The 16,223-nt window shown below is 36.1% G+C and overlaps 1 protein-coding gene across 1 annotated transcript; it reads left to right on the top strand.

Annotated features, from left to right (window-relative positions):
* Positions 1 to 2,644: 2,644 nt before the first annotated feature.
* LOC130231171 (1,25-dihydroxyvitamin D(3) 24-hydroxylase, mitochondrial) lies at positions 2,645 to 15,592 on the top strand. Its single transcript, XM_056460619.1, has 12 exons — positions 2,645 to 2,942; positions 3,922 to 4,112; positions 4,202 to 4,295; positions 4,781 to 4,868; positions 4,952 to 5,043; positions 5,176 to 5,287; positions 6,750 to 6,895; positions 8,935 to 9,101; positions 9,583 to 9,661; positions 12,367 to 12,564; positions 13,096 to 13,207; positions 15,027 to 15,592. The coding sequence occupies exons 1-11, from the start codon at positions 2,703 to 2,705 to the stop codon at positions 13,204 to 13,206; spliced, it is 1,518 nt and encodes a 505-aa protein (XP_056316594.1). The 5' UTR covers positions 2,645 to 2,702; the 3' UTR covers position 13,207; positions 15,027 to 15,592.
* Positions 15,593 to 16,223: the final 631 nt, after the last annotated feature.

Here is a 16,223-nt window from a genome sequence, read left to right as displayed (position 1 = left end):
TTATAAGCAGTTTATTTAAGCACATTGTTAGCATGTTTTGATAACCTGAGACATTTTTAAACAAGATTCAGATATGTTTTAGCACACTGCTACCATATCCTAGCAAGCCATCTCCATGTTTTAGCCTGTTGCTAATAACACCCAGCATGTTTTAGCACATTTTTAAAGGAGTTTCTAGCAAGTTAGCTGTTTAACATGTTAGCAGCATATTTATTTGTTGTATTTATTAACATATTTATCATGCATGTTATTTGTTTGCCTGTTTAATCACAGCAGTGGGAAGCACAGCAAGAAGGTCACTGGTTCGAGTCCTGGCTAGGTCAGTTGGCTTTTCTGTGTGGAGTTTGCATGTTCTCCCTGTGTTCGCGTGCGTTTCCTCCGGGTGCTCCGGTTTCCCCCACATTCAAACACACGTGGTATAGGTGAATTGGGTAAGCTAAATTGTCCGTAGTGGATGTGTGTGAATGGGTATGTATGGATGTTACCCAGTGATGGGTTGGCATAAGTTGGCGGTTCATTCTGCTGTGGCAACCCTTGATTAATAAAGGGACTAAGCTGAACAGAGAATGAATGAATGAATGAATGTTTAATCACAGTGTTAGCATGTTTTATCAAGTTCTTAACATTATTATAAAGTTGCTAGCATGTTTGAACATGTTGCTAGCATGCTTACATGCCTTTGCAAAGTTGCTACTGGCTTGGCATTGTTTGGATGTTTCAACTTGTTAGCATATTTGTAACAGGTATTTAGCAAATTGCTAACATTTTTATAACATTGCTCACCGTAAGAAGGTTTTGGCAGGTTGCTAACATAAAGTTTTAATAATCCGTTCAATCAACTTGATCATAAGATGTACTTAAACTATTTTAAGTGAATTTTAAATTAATATTTTGTAGGAAAATTGAATTTTATTTATGTGTTTACATTACTAAATTGCTAATTTAATTATCTTATATCAGATATTTAGGTCCAGACATCAGACGCTATCAGTTTCAGCAACACTGCCTGTTGAAAAAGCCATTTTGGTGGTGTCTTATGAAAGCAGTCCGTCAGGTACTACCAAACACAATCCTGATGAATCTGTGTGTGTTTTGGGGGCTTGTTAAATACTACGGCAGCACTGCAGAGGGTTCAAGGTTATTTAAACAAGACCTATGTGTGCTATGAGTCAACATGTTTACTGTACCGCATATCTCGACTTTAGTAAAACTACACTATGTCATGAGCGTGGGATTACCAGAGGGGCTTGAGTTCAGATGTGAGATGATGTTTTTGCATCATGCACATTGGGTACTGGGCAACACGCTTTACCCCGGCTAATTTTATAACCGAACCTCATGCTGTTGGGTCATACGATACACACATTAACAACATGGTCCAACTCCACAACAACCATTATAGAAATGTACTTTGATGAAGGTACCTAGCAAACAAATGCAGTGATTAAAGTGGAGTTTGCAGGGAAATTTGGCTGTGAGATATGATAATGCAAATATATAAACATTAATTTTCATTTATCATTATCGTGCATGACATTATATGTATTAAATATTTAGTATTTGTACTTTATACGCACATACACTTCCTTTTATGCATTGTTTTTAATCTAAAATCTTAATATTTATGAATTTAGGGACATAAAGCCATGTTATATAAATATTGGTGATATTTTAAAGAGGCACTGGTATGAACATCTTTTTTTTTTTACAAATTATGTTGATTTTATGTTATATTTATTTGTTATTTTCCTTTATATTTAGATTTATTTATGAAATATATTTCTATATATTATATATTTTTAATTCATTATTCTTTTTTACTTGATTTTAAAGTAATTTTAACATTTACTTACTTTAAATCTCATACCTCACTTTCTTTAAATCTCATATATTGTATGTATTGTCTTAATAACAGCCAAGTCTTTTTAATTAAGATGCTTTTCTGCTCTAGATCTCTAAAGCGCGTCAACTTTATGACGTCATACATTTACTCCTATACACATTTGCAACTTTTACATATACATTTAACTTTTCGTGTATAGACATATGTTATATATCAGTAATCGTGTCATATTTATTAAATCTACCAACAACAAGAACAAAAAATTAATTATTATTATTATTATTATTATTATTATTATTAACGCTTCATGTGCGCATTTTTATGCTTAATAATAATATAAATTAATATGATGATGATGATGATGATGATGATGATGATGATGATGATGATGATAAAATACGCTATATCCCATCAATGAAATTCCACGTTGTTTAAAGCACCATCTCGAATCCTGTGCAAACAACCGAGATTGCCGCGCGCATTTGGCCATGCACGACTCGCGCGCGCACAGGAGCTATTGAACAAATATTTGCGCAAAGTGGCGTCGCGTGGTCTCCGTGTTGACTCAGAGAGATAGAGAGTAAGAGGAGTTAAGGGCAGCTCAAAGCGAACCGCGTCACCTTCGTTATGTTTATTTATAAAGCGCGTTTGAGGGCACTTCCTCGGTCTATGTGGGGTCATGCGATACTCACCAACAACGTGCATCCATAAATGAATGGTGGGCTCGACTTCCACACACGAGCCCTGATTGGTCGCCGCGTCCGACCGAGATAAACACGGCGGAGAGTATATATAAGGTGGCATCTGAGAGAAACTCCACTGACAACTTTTACGCACGCTGTTTTACGCACGCCTCAAGATGAGAGCGCATCTGCAGAGAGCTCCTCAGATTCTGGAGCTACTGAAGAAGAAGACTGTCGGGCTCCAGCACAGTAAACCCACATCCTCCGTGTGCGTGCTCGACTCGAAGGATGCTGCTGGGAGCGCGCCTTGTGCGCATAGTCTCGACTCCATCCCTGGACCAACCAACTGGCCGCTGTTCGGCAGCCTCATCGAGGTGATCCGCAATGGAGGATTGAAAAGGCAACACGAGACGCTGGTACGAAACACTCTACTATTAAGCACCATTAAACTTTTGTTTTTAATTTATTTATTTGAATGACTTAGCATTTTATTTTAGCCGTGCAATGTACTATACTACAAATAATAATTTAATATTTAATATTGGATTTTATATTTAATAAATTGTGTATTATTTAAATTATTTAATAATATTTTATTCAATTATTTAGATTAGATTAATATAGTAGTTTTTGCCTTTTTATAGTTACAATTTTATAAAAAATATCAATTGTTTATGCAAAAAAATATTATATATAATAAATACATTCATTTTTGCATAAACAATATAATTACATAAATATTTTTGTAATATATATTATATTCACATATATATTGATGTTTTTTTATAAATTTGTAAATTGTTTGCATTACCTTTATTAATTAAAAACAATACAATTATTCTATCCATGGTGTTTTTATTTATATTTTTTATACATTTGATCATTTATACATAGCCTACATTTATACATATACAATCAAAGTTCCATATTTGCTATTTATCAATGTTCAGTTGCTTAAAAAACATGTAATATACTATGTGAACCTATAAATAAAACTGCATTTGTCCAGAATGTAATACATATACACACACACATATGTGTATATATGTGTGTATATATATATATATATATATATATATATATATATATATATATATATATATATATATATATATATATATATATATATATATATATATATATACATATATATATATACATATATATATATATATATATATATATATATATATATATATATATATATATATATATATATATATATATATATACATATATATATATATATATATATATATATATATATATATATATATATACAAACATGCATACATGCATACATACATACATACATACATACATACATACATACACACACACACATCTGCACATGTCCTGTATTTTAAGTGTGTTTATCTGTGTTATTCACCTCAGATTCATTTTCATAAGAAGTTTGGGAAGATCTTCCGCATGAAGCTGGGCTCTTTTGAGTCAGTTCACATTGGTTCTCCATGTTTACTGGAGGCGCTGTACCGGAAAGAGGGCAGCTATCCTGAGAGACTGGAGATCAAACCATGGAAAGCCTACAGAGACATGCGGGACGAGGCTTACGGGCTGCTCATACTGTAAATATTCAGATTCATTAACGAGCGCATGTGAGATTACAGTGGTAATTAGTTGGGATTTCTGGTATTTTAAACTCATGCATTTGCAGGGAAGGGAGAGACTGGCAGCGGGTGCGCAGCGCTTTCCAGCAGAAGCTCATGAAACCCACTGAAGTCATGAAGCTGGACGGCAAAATCAATGAAGTGAGTTGCGCTTGATAGATATCAGTTCACATGCACACAGTTCACAGTTCACACTCATAGACAATTGAAGTTTAAATGATTCTTTCTCAAATGTTTCCCAAGTAATGTTTAACAGAGCAAGGACATTTTTCACAGTATTTCCTATAATATTTTTTCTTCTGTAGAAAGTCTTACTTGTTTTATTTCAGCTAGAATGAAAGCGGTTTTTATTTTTTAATAACAATTTTAAGGACATTATTATTAGCCCCCTTTAGAGATGTATTGTTTTTGATTATCTTTAGTAGTCTTTAAACTGCACTTTAAGCTGAAAACTAGTATCTATTAGCAATGAGTTATTATATTATATTTAAAAATGCATTGAAAACAAATATTATCAAGCAACACTTGAGAAATATTTTTAAAAGAAGAACAAAAAATTAACAGGAAGACTAATCATTTTGACTCATGCACTGTCTAATACAAATCCCTGTTGTCTTCATATATAGGTTGCAGCTGATTTGATCAAAAGGATTGGAAAAGTCAACGGCAAAATGGATGATTTATATTTTGAGCTGAACAAGTGGTCCTTTGAAAGTGAGTTTTCCTTCCAACACGATTAAACCACACAGTTTTATACAAAGACATGCATTTAAAACTAATTTCTCTTTCTATTTCAGCCATTTGCTATGTGATCTATGACAAGCGTTTCGGGCTTCTGCAAGACAGTGTCAGCAAGGAGGGCATGGATTTCATCACCGCAGTCAAAACGGTAAAATGACCTAATTATTAGTTCAAACGGCTTCTCTGCTAAACAAACTCGAAGCAGATAAGCCCTATCTTTAATACAGCTGTGTTTAGAGATGCAAAGATACGAGGAGTGTTTTGTTCTTCTCTGTTTCAGATGATGAGCACTTTTGGGACGATGATGGTGACGCCTGTAGAGCTCCACAAAGCTCTGAATACCAAGACGTGGAAAGACCACACGGAGGCCTGGGACCGTATTTTTAGCACAGGTACTAAAGAGTTCATTAATCAGATGACGTGTGACCCATAAAAGCGCTCAAAACATTTCCAGTCAGGTGATGACACTTAAGACTTACCGCTGCGAGACACTAAAGCAGAGAGAGGGAGAGGAAGAGAGGGAGAGAGATGGAGAGAGAGAGAGAGAGAGAGAGAGAGACAGAGAGAGACAGAGAGAGAGAGAGAGAGAGAGAGAGAGAGAGAGAGAGAGAGAGAGAGAGACGGGTAGTAGTGTAAACGCAATGACCTCAGTAATGGATGGGTGGATGGACGGATGGATGAATAGATAGATAGATGGACGGACGGACGGATGGATGGATGAATGGACAGATAGATAGATAGATAGATAGATAGATAGATAGATAGATAGATAGATAGATATATAGATAGATGGATGGATGGATGTATGGATGGATAGATGGATAGATAGACGGATGGATAGATAGACGGATGGATGGATGGACGGACAGATTGATAAATGGATAGAAAGATGCATGGATGGACGGATAGATAGATAGATAGATAGATAGATAGATAGATAGATAGATAGATAGATAGATAGATAGATAGATAGATAGATAGATAGATAGATAGATAGATAGACGGATGGATGGATGGATGGATGGATGGATGGATGGATGGACGGACAGATTGATGGATGGATGGATGGATGGATGGATGCATGCATGTAGTAAACAGTATCAGAGAGAGAGATAAATGGAGAGAAAAAGATAGATAAAGAGAGAGGTAGTAAACGCAGTGACCTCAGAGATAGAGAGAGAGAAAGAGAGAGAGAGTGGAAGTAAACGCAGTGACCTCAAAGAGAGATAAATGGAGAGAGAGAGACAGGTAGTAAACGCATTGACCTGAGAGAGATAGATAGATAAAGGCAGAGAGAGAGAGGGGTAGTAAACGCAGTGACCTCAGTGCTGGAGAATCCAGCCAAATATTTGTAGTAGAGGAGCGGAGGGAGGGAAGGAGGGAGGAATGTTGACGCGAGGCTGAATTACTCACAGTTTGTTGTGCTGCTGTTTCTCTATTAGCAGCGTTCACTGGCAGACACCTGTCACACATTCACTAACACTTCACTAAAGCAAAACAACAACAGCACGTGCTCTACCCGTCTACTAGCACAAGTAGGGCAGCCAACACACACACTGTAGGCTTACTGTTAATACAAAAGAGGAATGCCATTGCAGATTTTAAAGTCTGTGTGAACCGGAAGTTGCTGAGACTTTTCAGTATGTTGATACTGACCTTATTCTTCATGTACGAGTGGGCGCAGCCATTGCAATCTTTGGGTCAAGACTTCTGGTCTCATTCACTTCCATTGATTTTTAGTTGTTAAAAACGGCTCATAATGCTGCTTTATGTCGCAAACTGATATTTTCGTATTGTATTATTCTCCTGTTTGTTTGAAAAAAATCTCAAACTAGCAATTTGTCATCCTAACAGCAAAACATTACATCGACAAGAACCTGCAGAAGCAGTCAAATGGCGAAGCGGACGACTTTCTGTCTGACATCTTCCATAACGGCAACCTGACAAAGAAAGAGCTTTACGCTGCTACAACAGAGCTGCAGGTCGGAGGAGTGGAGACGGTATGCGCACACGCACACACACACACACACATATATACATACTTGTATACATGATTTACAAAGGGACACTTCATAGGCGTAATATATTTTACACAGTCAAAACGCTTATTATATGGCCTTACCCCACCCCATCCCTAAACCTTGTTAAGTATGGTTATTAAGCGTTTTGAATTACAGGGACAGAATGTGTATAAACCACTTCAACAGAGTAAATCTAAGCCATGAACATGTCATTATGCAACGTGTGTCCCTGTAAACCACATAAACCTGTACACACACAGAGACACACACACACACATATACAAACTTGTATACATGGTTTACACAGGGACACTTAATAGGCGTAATGTATTTTAAACAGTCAAAACAGCTTATTATATGGCCCTAACCCAACCCTGTCCTAAACCTTGTTAAGTATACTTTTTAAGTGTTTTGAATTACAGGGACATGAGGTGTATAATCCACCTAAACAGAGTAAAACGAAGTCATGAACATGTCATTATACAGCTGAATGTCCCTGTAAATCACATAAACCTGTACACACACGTTTTTGTATACATGGTCCTTGGAGAGCTGCCTTCCTACATAATTCACCTCCAACCTGAATCAAACACATCTGAACCAATTAATTAGCACCCGAAGCGGCATGTTATATTTACAGACAGGTGTGTTTGGTCATGGTTGCAACTGAAATCTGCAGGATGAAACGGCTTATTATATGGCCTTAACCCACCCCATATCTAAACCTTGTTAAGTATGCATTTTAAGTGTTTGAATTACAGGGACATGAGGTGTATAAACCACCTTAATAGAGTAAAACTAAGTCATGAACATGTCATTATACATCCTAATGTCCCTGTAAACCACATAAACCTGTACACACACACATTTTTGTATACATAGTCCTTGGAGAGCTGCCTTCCTGCATAATTCACCTCTAACCCTAATCAAACACATCTGAACCAATAAATTAGGACCTAAAGCAGCACGTTGTACACACAGGTGTGTTTGGTCAAGAATTGCAACTGAAATCTGCAGGATGGAATGGCTTATTATATGGCCTTAACCTATCCCATCCCTAAAGCTTGTTAAGTATGCAATTTAAGTGTTTGAATTACAGGCACATGAGGTGTATAAACCACCTTAATAGAGTAAAACTAAGTCATGAACATGTCATTATACATCCTAATGTCCCTGTAAACCACATAAACCTGTACACATGCGCACACACACACACATTTTTGTATACATAGTCCTTGGAGAGCTGCCTTCCTACATAATTCACCTCCAACCCAAATCAAACGCATCTGAACCAATTAATTAGGACCTAAAGCAGCACATTACATTTACAGACAGGTGTGTTTGGTCAGGATTGCAACTGAAATCTGCAGGATGGAATGGCTTATTATATGGCCTTAACCTATCCCATCCCTAAACCTTGTTAAGTATGCAATTTAAGTGTTTCGAATTACAGGGACACGAGGTGTATAATCCACCTTAATAGAGTAAAACTAAGTCATGAACATGTCATTATTCAACTAAATGTCCCTGTAAACCACAAAACTCTTGTACAGGTACACTCAATAGGTGTAATGTATTTTATACAGTCAAAACCACTTATTATATGGCCCTAACCCAACCCCGTCCTAAACCTTGTTAAGTATGCTTTTTAAGTGTTTTGAATTACAGGGACATGAGGTGTATAAACCACATTAACAGTCATGAACATGCCATTATACAACTTTGTGTCCCTGTAAACCACATAAACCTGTACAGACACATACACAGACACGTTCACACACCGCCAGGCCAGAAATAAAAACACCTTGTTTTTCTCCAGGTCACACGCGAACGAGCTACGAAAACAGTTGATTTAACTCGTCTTTGTTCTGCTCTTATCCTGGCTTAGCTCAATCAAGCAGATAAGTCAGAAGAATGAGGCAGGGCAGGCGTAACGTGCCGTTAATTGTTCTGCCGGAGGAACATAGTACAGTGTGGCCCGACTGACCAAGCAAATCCTCCTTGTTTTCCTCTCGCAGACGGCTAATAGCATGCTGTGGGTCATTTTCAACCTGTCACGTAACCCCTGCGCCCAAGGAAAACTCCTGAAGGAGATCCAGGACGTGGTGCCTGCTGGCCAAACTCCACGCGCAGAACACATCAAGAGCATGCCCTACCTCAAAGCCTGCCTGAAGGAGTCCATGAGGTGAGCAAACATACTGCAAAACATGCCTGATTGCTGCTAAAAGAAGGCTCTTGAAGATAATAGCTAAAGAGATCGTTTCGAACACTTGTTTAGAGTCATCCCAGCACTTTCTAATGCATTCTGGGTATGACCTGCACAGGGTTTGTACAGTATGAGGTGATTCAGGGTCATTTCCAGTAGAAAGGCAGTAGATTAGGTTACCAGTCAGCTGATTTAATAGTCCTTAATCTGAAAGCATGTGGAAGTTTATGCCCTCATGCTTTCATGTTCCAGGCGACGGTCATGCGTTTCAGGAAGACATGTCTCTGGACATTAAAGAAGGATAATGCTGAAGCATGTGCTGGGAATGTTGATGGTGTACTTGTGGGATTATCTAGCCTTGACTAGCATTAGCAGCATAACATGCCTCACACCATTCAGCTTACACACTCACGCATGCAAAAATAGACGTTCTTACAAATTGTTGTTTTGTGTTCTGCAGAGTTTCACCGTCTGTGCCGTTCACCAGTCGGACCCTGGACAAAGATACCGTGCTGGGCGATTACACCCTGCCTAAAGGAGTGAGTGTCTCATTATTATTATTATTAGTAGTAGTAGTAGTAGTAGTAGTAGTAGTAGTAGTAGTATCAGTAGTAGTAGTAATAGTAGTAGATCCTCTCATTACTGCCCCCTATTTCGTATAGATGTTCATTCAATAAAGCTTAAGCTATTGTATAATACTTAATATTTTTTATGAATATTATTCCATAAATGTCTGATAACATTTCTTCCAAATATCAGATTAAAATATTGTCATTATAAAAAAGAAATTCTTAAAAGGATAGTTGGTCAGAATTACAGATACATGGTAATTTATAAATGCTCAGTGGGTAGTGCTGTCGCCTCACAGCAAGTAGGTTGTTGGTTTGAGTCCCGGTTGGCCCAGTTAGCATTTCTGTGTGGAGTGTGCATGTTCTCGCTGTGTTGGCATGGGTTTTCACTGGGTGCTCCGGTTTTCCCCACAGTCTAAACAAATGTGCTATAGGGGAATTGAGTAAACAAAATGGGCCGTAATGTGTGTAAATGAGTGTGTTCTGTGTTTCCCAGTACTGGGTTGCGGCTAGAAGGGCATCTGCTGCGTAAAACATATGCTGGAATAGTTGCTGGTTCATTCTGCTGTGGCAACCTCTGAAATAGAGACTAAGCTGAAGGAAAATGAATCAATAAACACTACTTTTATAATACTTAATATATTTAAATATGTTATTTCAGAAATGTCTGATATCATTTCATGCATATTTCTGATTAAAAGATTATCATTATAAAACAATCTAAAAATGTTGGAATTGCAGATTTCTTTCTTCTTTTTCATATTATGTGATAAAAAAATATCTGGGTGGTTTTTTAAAAAGCTTTTCTGAAGAAAAAAAACACAAATTGGTTGTGTGTTGTCTAAAAAACAATGTAAGCAGGCCTGAAGATATGGCATTTTTTATTTTATGCAAAATAAAAGCAATTCTGTTTTCAGTGGGAAAGAAATATAATCAGTAGTATAATCAGAAATATAATCAGAATAGCTGGAAATAACTGGAAAATCTAGAGGTTTTTCTTGTGGTCCCTTAATCTTTTGCAGATATTTATGTATGTGATGACACCTGCTGATAAATGCTTCACTAGATTTAATAAAAACCCCATTTCTAAGTAAAAAACAAAACATATATATAGTTGAAGTCAGAAATATTAGCCCTCCTGAATTATTAGTCCCCCTCTTTATTTTTCCCCCCAATTTCTGTTTAACGGAGAGAAGATTTTTCAACACATTTCTAATTATTAATATTTATAATATTAATATTAATATATATAACTTACTAATATTTATTTTATCTTTGCCATGATGACAGTAAATAATATTTAACTAGATATTTTTCAAGACACTTCTATACAGCTTAAAGTGACATTTAAAGGCTTAACTAGGTTAATTAGGGTAACTAGGCAGGTTAGGGTAATTAGGCTTATATAATAAGTAGGCTTATAATAATTAAGTTATTGTATTGCAATGGTTTGTTCTGTAGACTATCGAAAAAATTATAACTCTTATAATTCTAATAATATATATATATATATATTATATCATAGATATAAGTATTATTATCATTATTTTTAATAATAAATATTGCTTAATTTTGACCTTAAAATGGTTTTTGAAAAAATTTTAAAAATGCTTTTATTCTAGCTTAAATAAAACAAATAAGACTTTCTCCTGAAGAACAAAATAATTTTGACTTCAAATGTAAATGTTTATTCAATAAATCTTAAATTGTTATTATAATACTTAATAAATATATATATTATTCCATAAACACTTTTTCTGAATTTCAGATTAAAATATTGTCATTATAACATTTTTGTTTTTCTGATTGTTAGTCTGAATTGCACATTTCTTTCCTTAATTTTTTCATTATTGTGTGAAAAACAAAATCAGGGTTATTGTAGCAAATATTGTTTTTAAAAAACTTTTCTGAAGTAAAATTAAAAAAATGGTTGTGTGTTGTCTAAAAATCAATGTAAGAATGTCCGTAAATATAATCAGTAGTCATAACAGAATAACTAGAAATAATTATACATCATAAATCAAGAGAAACTAAGAATGTCCCTTAATTGTTTCCATATATTCATATATGTGATGACAATACTGTCAGTGGTCTGAAACTCAAATTCTAGAGGGCCGCAGCTCTGCATAGTTTAGCTCCAACCTCCTCCAACTCACACCTGCTTAATCATTTCTAGTAGTCTTGAACAGCTTGATTAATTGGATCAGCTGTGTTTGATTAGGATTGGAGCAAAACTGTGCAGAGCTGCAGCCCTCCAGGAATCCGGTTTGAGACCTATGATTTAAATGCTTCAAATGATTTCATAACCTAAATTTCTGTGAAATATATTATTATTATTATCATTAATAAAATATTGCTTAAGGGGCCAATAATATTGACCTTAAACTGCTTTTATTCTAGCTGAAATAAATCAAATAAGGCTTTCTCCAGAAGAAAAAATATTATAGGAAATACTGTCAAAATTTCCTTAATCTGTTAAATATTACTGGAGAAATATTTGAAAAAGAATGAATACAGTTGCCCTCAGTACAGTTGCCCTCAACTGTAAATATAAATTGAAAAATATACACGCGAAGGTTTTGTCTTGTTGCTTTTCAAATATCTAAAAATGAGAACATTATATTTATTACTTTTAATTATTTATATTAATAAACCCTGTTTCCTGATGTTTTCAGACCGTCCTAATGCTCAACAGTCAGGCTATCGGTGTAAGCGAGGAGTATTTTGACAACGGGAGGCAGTTCAGACCCGAGCGCTGGCTGGAAGAGAAAAGCTCCATCAACCCTTTCGCTCATGTGCCGTTTGGTGTTGGGAAGCGGATGTGCATTGGCCGGCGCCTTGCGGAGTTACAGATCCAGCTGGGTCTCTGCTGGGTACGTTTGCATTGTAGATCAGCATTAAAGTCTGCATGAACCAGAAACTATGACCATCTTTTCCCGTATTGTGACTCAATTTCTAGAACAATGGAATGTTAAATGAGAAAACAGTGGGCGTGGCTTGTTTTTTCTACAGTGAGCTGATTGGATGTATTAAAGTAGGCATTTCATTCAGAAAGATGGGGAAAAGGGTTTAGAGAGGGTTATTACAGCCTAACAGACACCTCCTCCTCACTATTTCTGTTTGTTGTCAAAACTGACAGCTGGAGGGGCGTGGTTAAGTATGTTAGCCACACCCAATACCTCAGACAGACCTAATCTGAGGATTTAACTGAAAACTAACAGGAAGTGCATGTTCAGATTTCAATCTTTTTTTTTCTTAATGACCTGCACAGATGAATTGTTGACCACAAATCTAGCAATGCAAGCTAACGAATTCAATGTGGTTAGTTTTGATTTCACGTGTACTTTAAAGTGTTCACCAATGCTTCGAGTTGCTCTTTAATTAATGTGGTTTTGTTCTAACAGATTCTGCGTGACTATAAGATTGTGGCGACAGACCTAGAGCCTGTGGACTCGTTGCATTCAGGAACGCTGGTGCCCAGTCGAGAGCTTCCAGTGGCTTTTGTTCCCCGATGAGGTACTAAAATGAATTCAGACTTCATTTAAGTGATCAATAGAGTAAATAAATTCAATTCAATTCAATTCACCTTTATTTGTATAGCGCTTATACAATGTAGATTGTGTCAAAGCAGCTTCACATAAAGGGTCATAGTAAATAGGAACAGTGTAATTCAGTTTGTAGTGTTTAAGTTCAGTTCAGTTGAGCTCAGTTCAGTGTGGTTTAAAAATCACTACTGAGAGTCCAAACACTGAAGAGCAAATACAGATCCCGAACCATGCAAGCCAGTGGCGATTTTAATTAAATGTAATTAAGAGATATCACTAGGCCCATACAGAATCTGCGCACATTTAACCCACACTCAAAAAAATGATGCATGCTGTTTGTTCAAACTTACTTACAGTTTTTCTCAGTGGCTTTGGTGCATTTCTCACAACACTACTTGCATTTACACAACAGTTAATGCATTTCTCAAAGCATTTAGTCATGTGTGCACATCACTGTAGCAGTTTCTCATTACTTCCAACTAATTGCAAATGCTTTTGGACATGCATCAATTGCTTTCATACGACTCTCTGCTGTTTTATAGTATTATAATTTGCTTATGTCATGTCAGTCAAAATTAACTAAACTTGTGAATGCTGAATAGTCTGTTCATATTAAACTAATAGTCCTCATTTCAGAATCAGAATCAGAAAGAGCTTTATTGCCAGGTGTGTTTACACATACAAGGAATTTGTTTTGGTGACAGAGCTTCTACATTGCAACAGGATTTCAGAGACAGGACAAAAAACAGATAATAAATATATAAAAAAAAAAATAGAAGTAAGTAGTGAGTGCAAATATACAGATTGACAAGTGTATGTACATGTTTATTACTATTATTTACGTTATATGTGCAGCTGTTATGTGCAAATTGGCATGTAAAGTGTGTTGTTAAATAAGTGTATATGTATATAAAAGTGTATAGCAAGTAGTGATGTTGGTTCCACAATTATTATCAAGTGTTCATGAGATGGATTGCCTGAGGGAAGAAACTGTTTCTGTGTCGGGCTGTTCTGGTGCGCAGTGCTCTGTAGCGTCGACCAGAAGGTAAAAGTTCAAAGAGGCAGTGTGCTGGGTGTGAGGGGTCCAGAGTGATTTTGGCAGCCCTTCTGCTCGCTCTGGATAAGTACAGTTCTTGGGGAGTAGGAAGGGTTGTACCAGTGATTCGCTCAGCAGTCCGACCTATTCGACGTAGTCTTTGGAGGTCGTATTTAGTAGCTGAATAGCTTTCATCACTTGAGTCATTACATACAAAAATGTTGAACTAGTTGTCAATCTGTCAAGCTAATTTTATAAACATATTTTTCCTGAAAATGTCTTCCGAATTGAACAGTTTTATGAAGGATTTACAGACCTACAGTATGTTGTAAGTTCAGTTCCAGTATGTCCTGCAATATTGTTTACAGTTGTGCACAGCTCTACCCAAAGGAAGCTCATGTTTGTAGTAAATAAGGGTGAATTTATTCTGTTGCACAATGCTGTGTCACACAAAATCTGCAGAGTAAACTGTCATAATGAAAACATGACAAAGCCATTTGACTATCTTGTTCATAAACAATGGTGTCTTTTCATCTTCATGACACTGATACTTGACATCAATACTTGCTTTTGAGGAATGAGCTCTCCATTTTGAGCAAGTGACACGCTTTTGCAGGTTATCATCTAGGTTTTGCAGATTGTACCAATTGCTTTGAGAAATGCATTAACTGTTGTGCAAATGTGACTGAGAAAAACTAAAATGAGCTGTTCATTGTGAAGATGTTCTCCTAAAACTTGTTTATTGTCTTTGCAGAAACCATGTACCAGTACTAACCTGAACGGATGACTCCATATATCAATGGATCAGACACACGACGAGGCCTTTATAATGCTGCTATAACCTACCGAATGTATCCGTCTCCCTTCAGATATACCTCATACTATTATTATAGTTGTATAATATTTGTAGTAAATATGATTCTTCTATTTATTTCCTTTATGCAAATGACAGAGTGAAGATAAATATTTAAGTTGTTCTTGTAATTGCTGCTACCTACTATTTTACTACAGTGCATATATATATTTTACTAAAATTGTTATGTAGAGTTGGTAAATTTTCTATGCAATATTTTTTAGTACTGAAATCGTTCCATGTACAGTATTATGTAAAATTATTTCTCTCTCTCTCTTTATTTTGTAATACGAAAAGTGTTTAGAAATGTACATAGATGTCATATAAAATATTAATGTAACTTTCTATTTATATACTCAGTTATAAATACATGTCTGAATGAGTGAGTGGTGGAAATGTAAAAAATCACTGGATGTTGTTCACCTTGAACCCCTTTCATTCTTAATAAAAAAAAAGTGGAAACGTCATGTTGTCTGATATAAATTCAGTGGCCATGAAAACATTTATTTATTATTTAAGCTCATCACTGCATTATTAGGTTGTCTGGAGATGCTCCGTTGTTTAAGCTTTGAAATATAATATTATTCCATTCATTTTCCTTCGACTTAGTCCCTTTATTAATCAGGGGTCACCACAGTGGAATGAACCGCCAACTTATCCGGCATATGTTTTACGCAGCGGATGCCTTCCAGCTGCAACCCAGTGCTGGAAAACACCCTTACACTCTCACATTCACACACACACTCATACACTACGGCCAATTTAGTTCATTCAATTCATCTATAGCGCATGTGTTTGGACTGTGGGGGGAAACCGGAGCACCCGGAGGAAACCCACGCCAACATAAGTAGAACATGCAAACTCCACACAGAAACGTCAACTGACTGGACTCGAACTAGTGATCTTCTTGCTGTGGGGCAACAGTGCTAGCCACTGCGCCGCCAATATAATATTATTGTTATTAAAAGTCTCCCTTTCTAGAGAGAAACAATATACACTCCTGGCAAATTCTGACTTTTTACTTGAAGAATTTTTCCCCACAATGATGCCTCTTATTATCCTTTGAGAAAAGCCTGAGTCATGGGTTGAATAAAAGTA

The sequence above is a fragment of the Danio aesculapii genome, chromosome 6 (assembly GCF_903798145.1).
Source record: "Danio aesculapii chromosome 6, fDanAes4.1, whole genome shotgun sequence".
Classification (NCBI taxonomy): Eukaryota; Metazoa; Chordata; class Actinopteri; order Cypriniformes; family Danionidae; genus Danio; species Danio aesculapii.
Note: the sequence above shows the minus strand (reverse complement) of the source record. Positions and strands in the feature narration are given on the sequence as shown.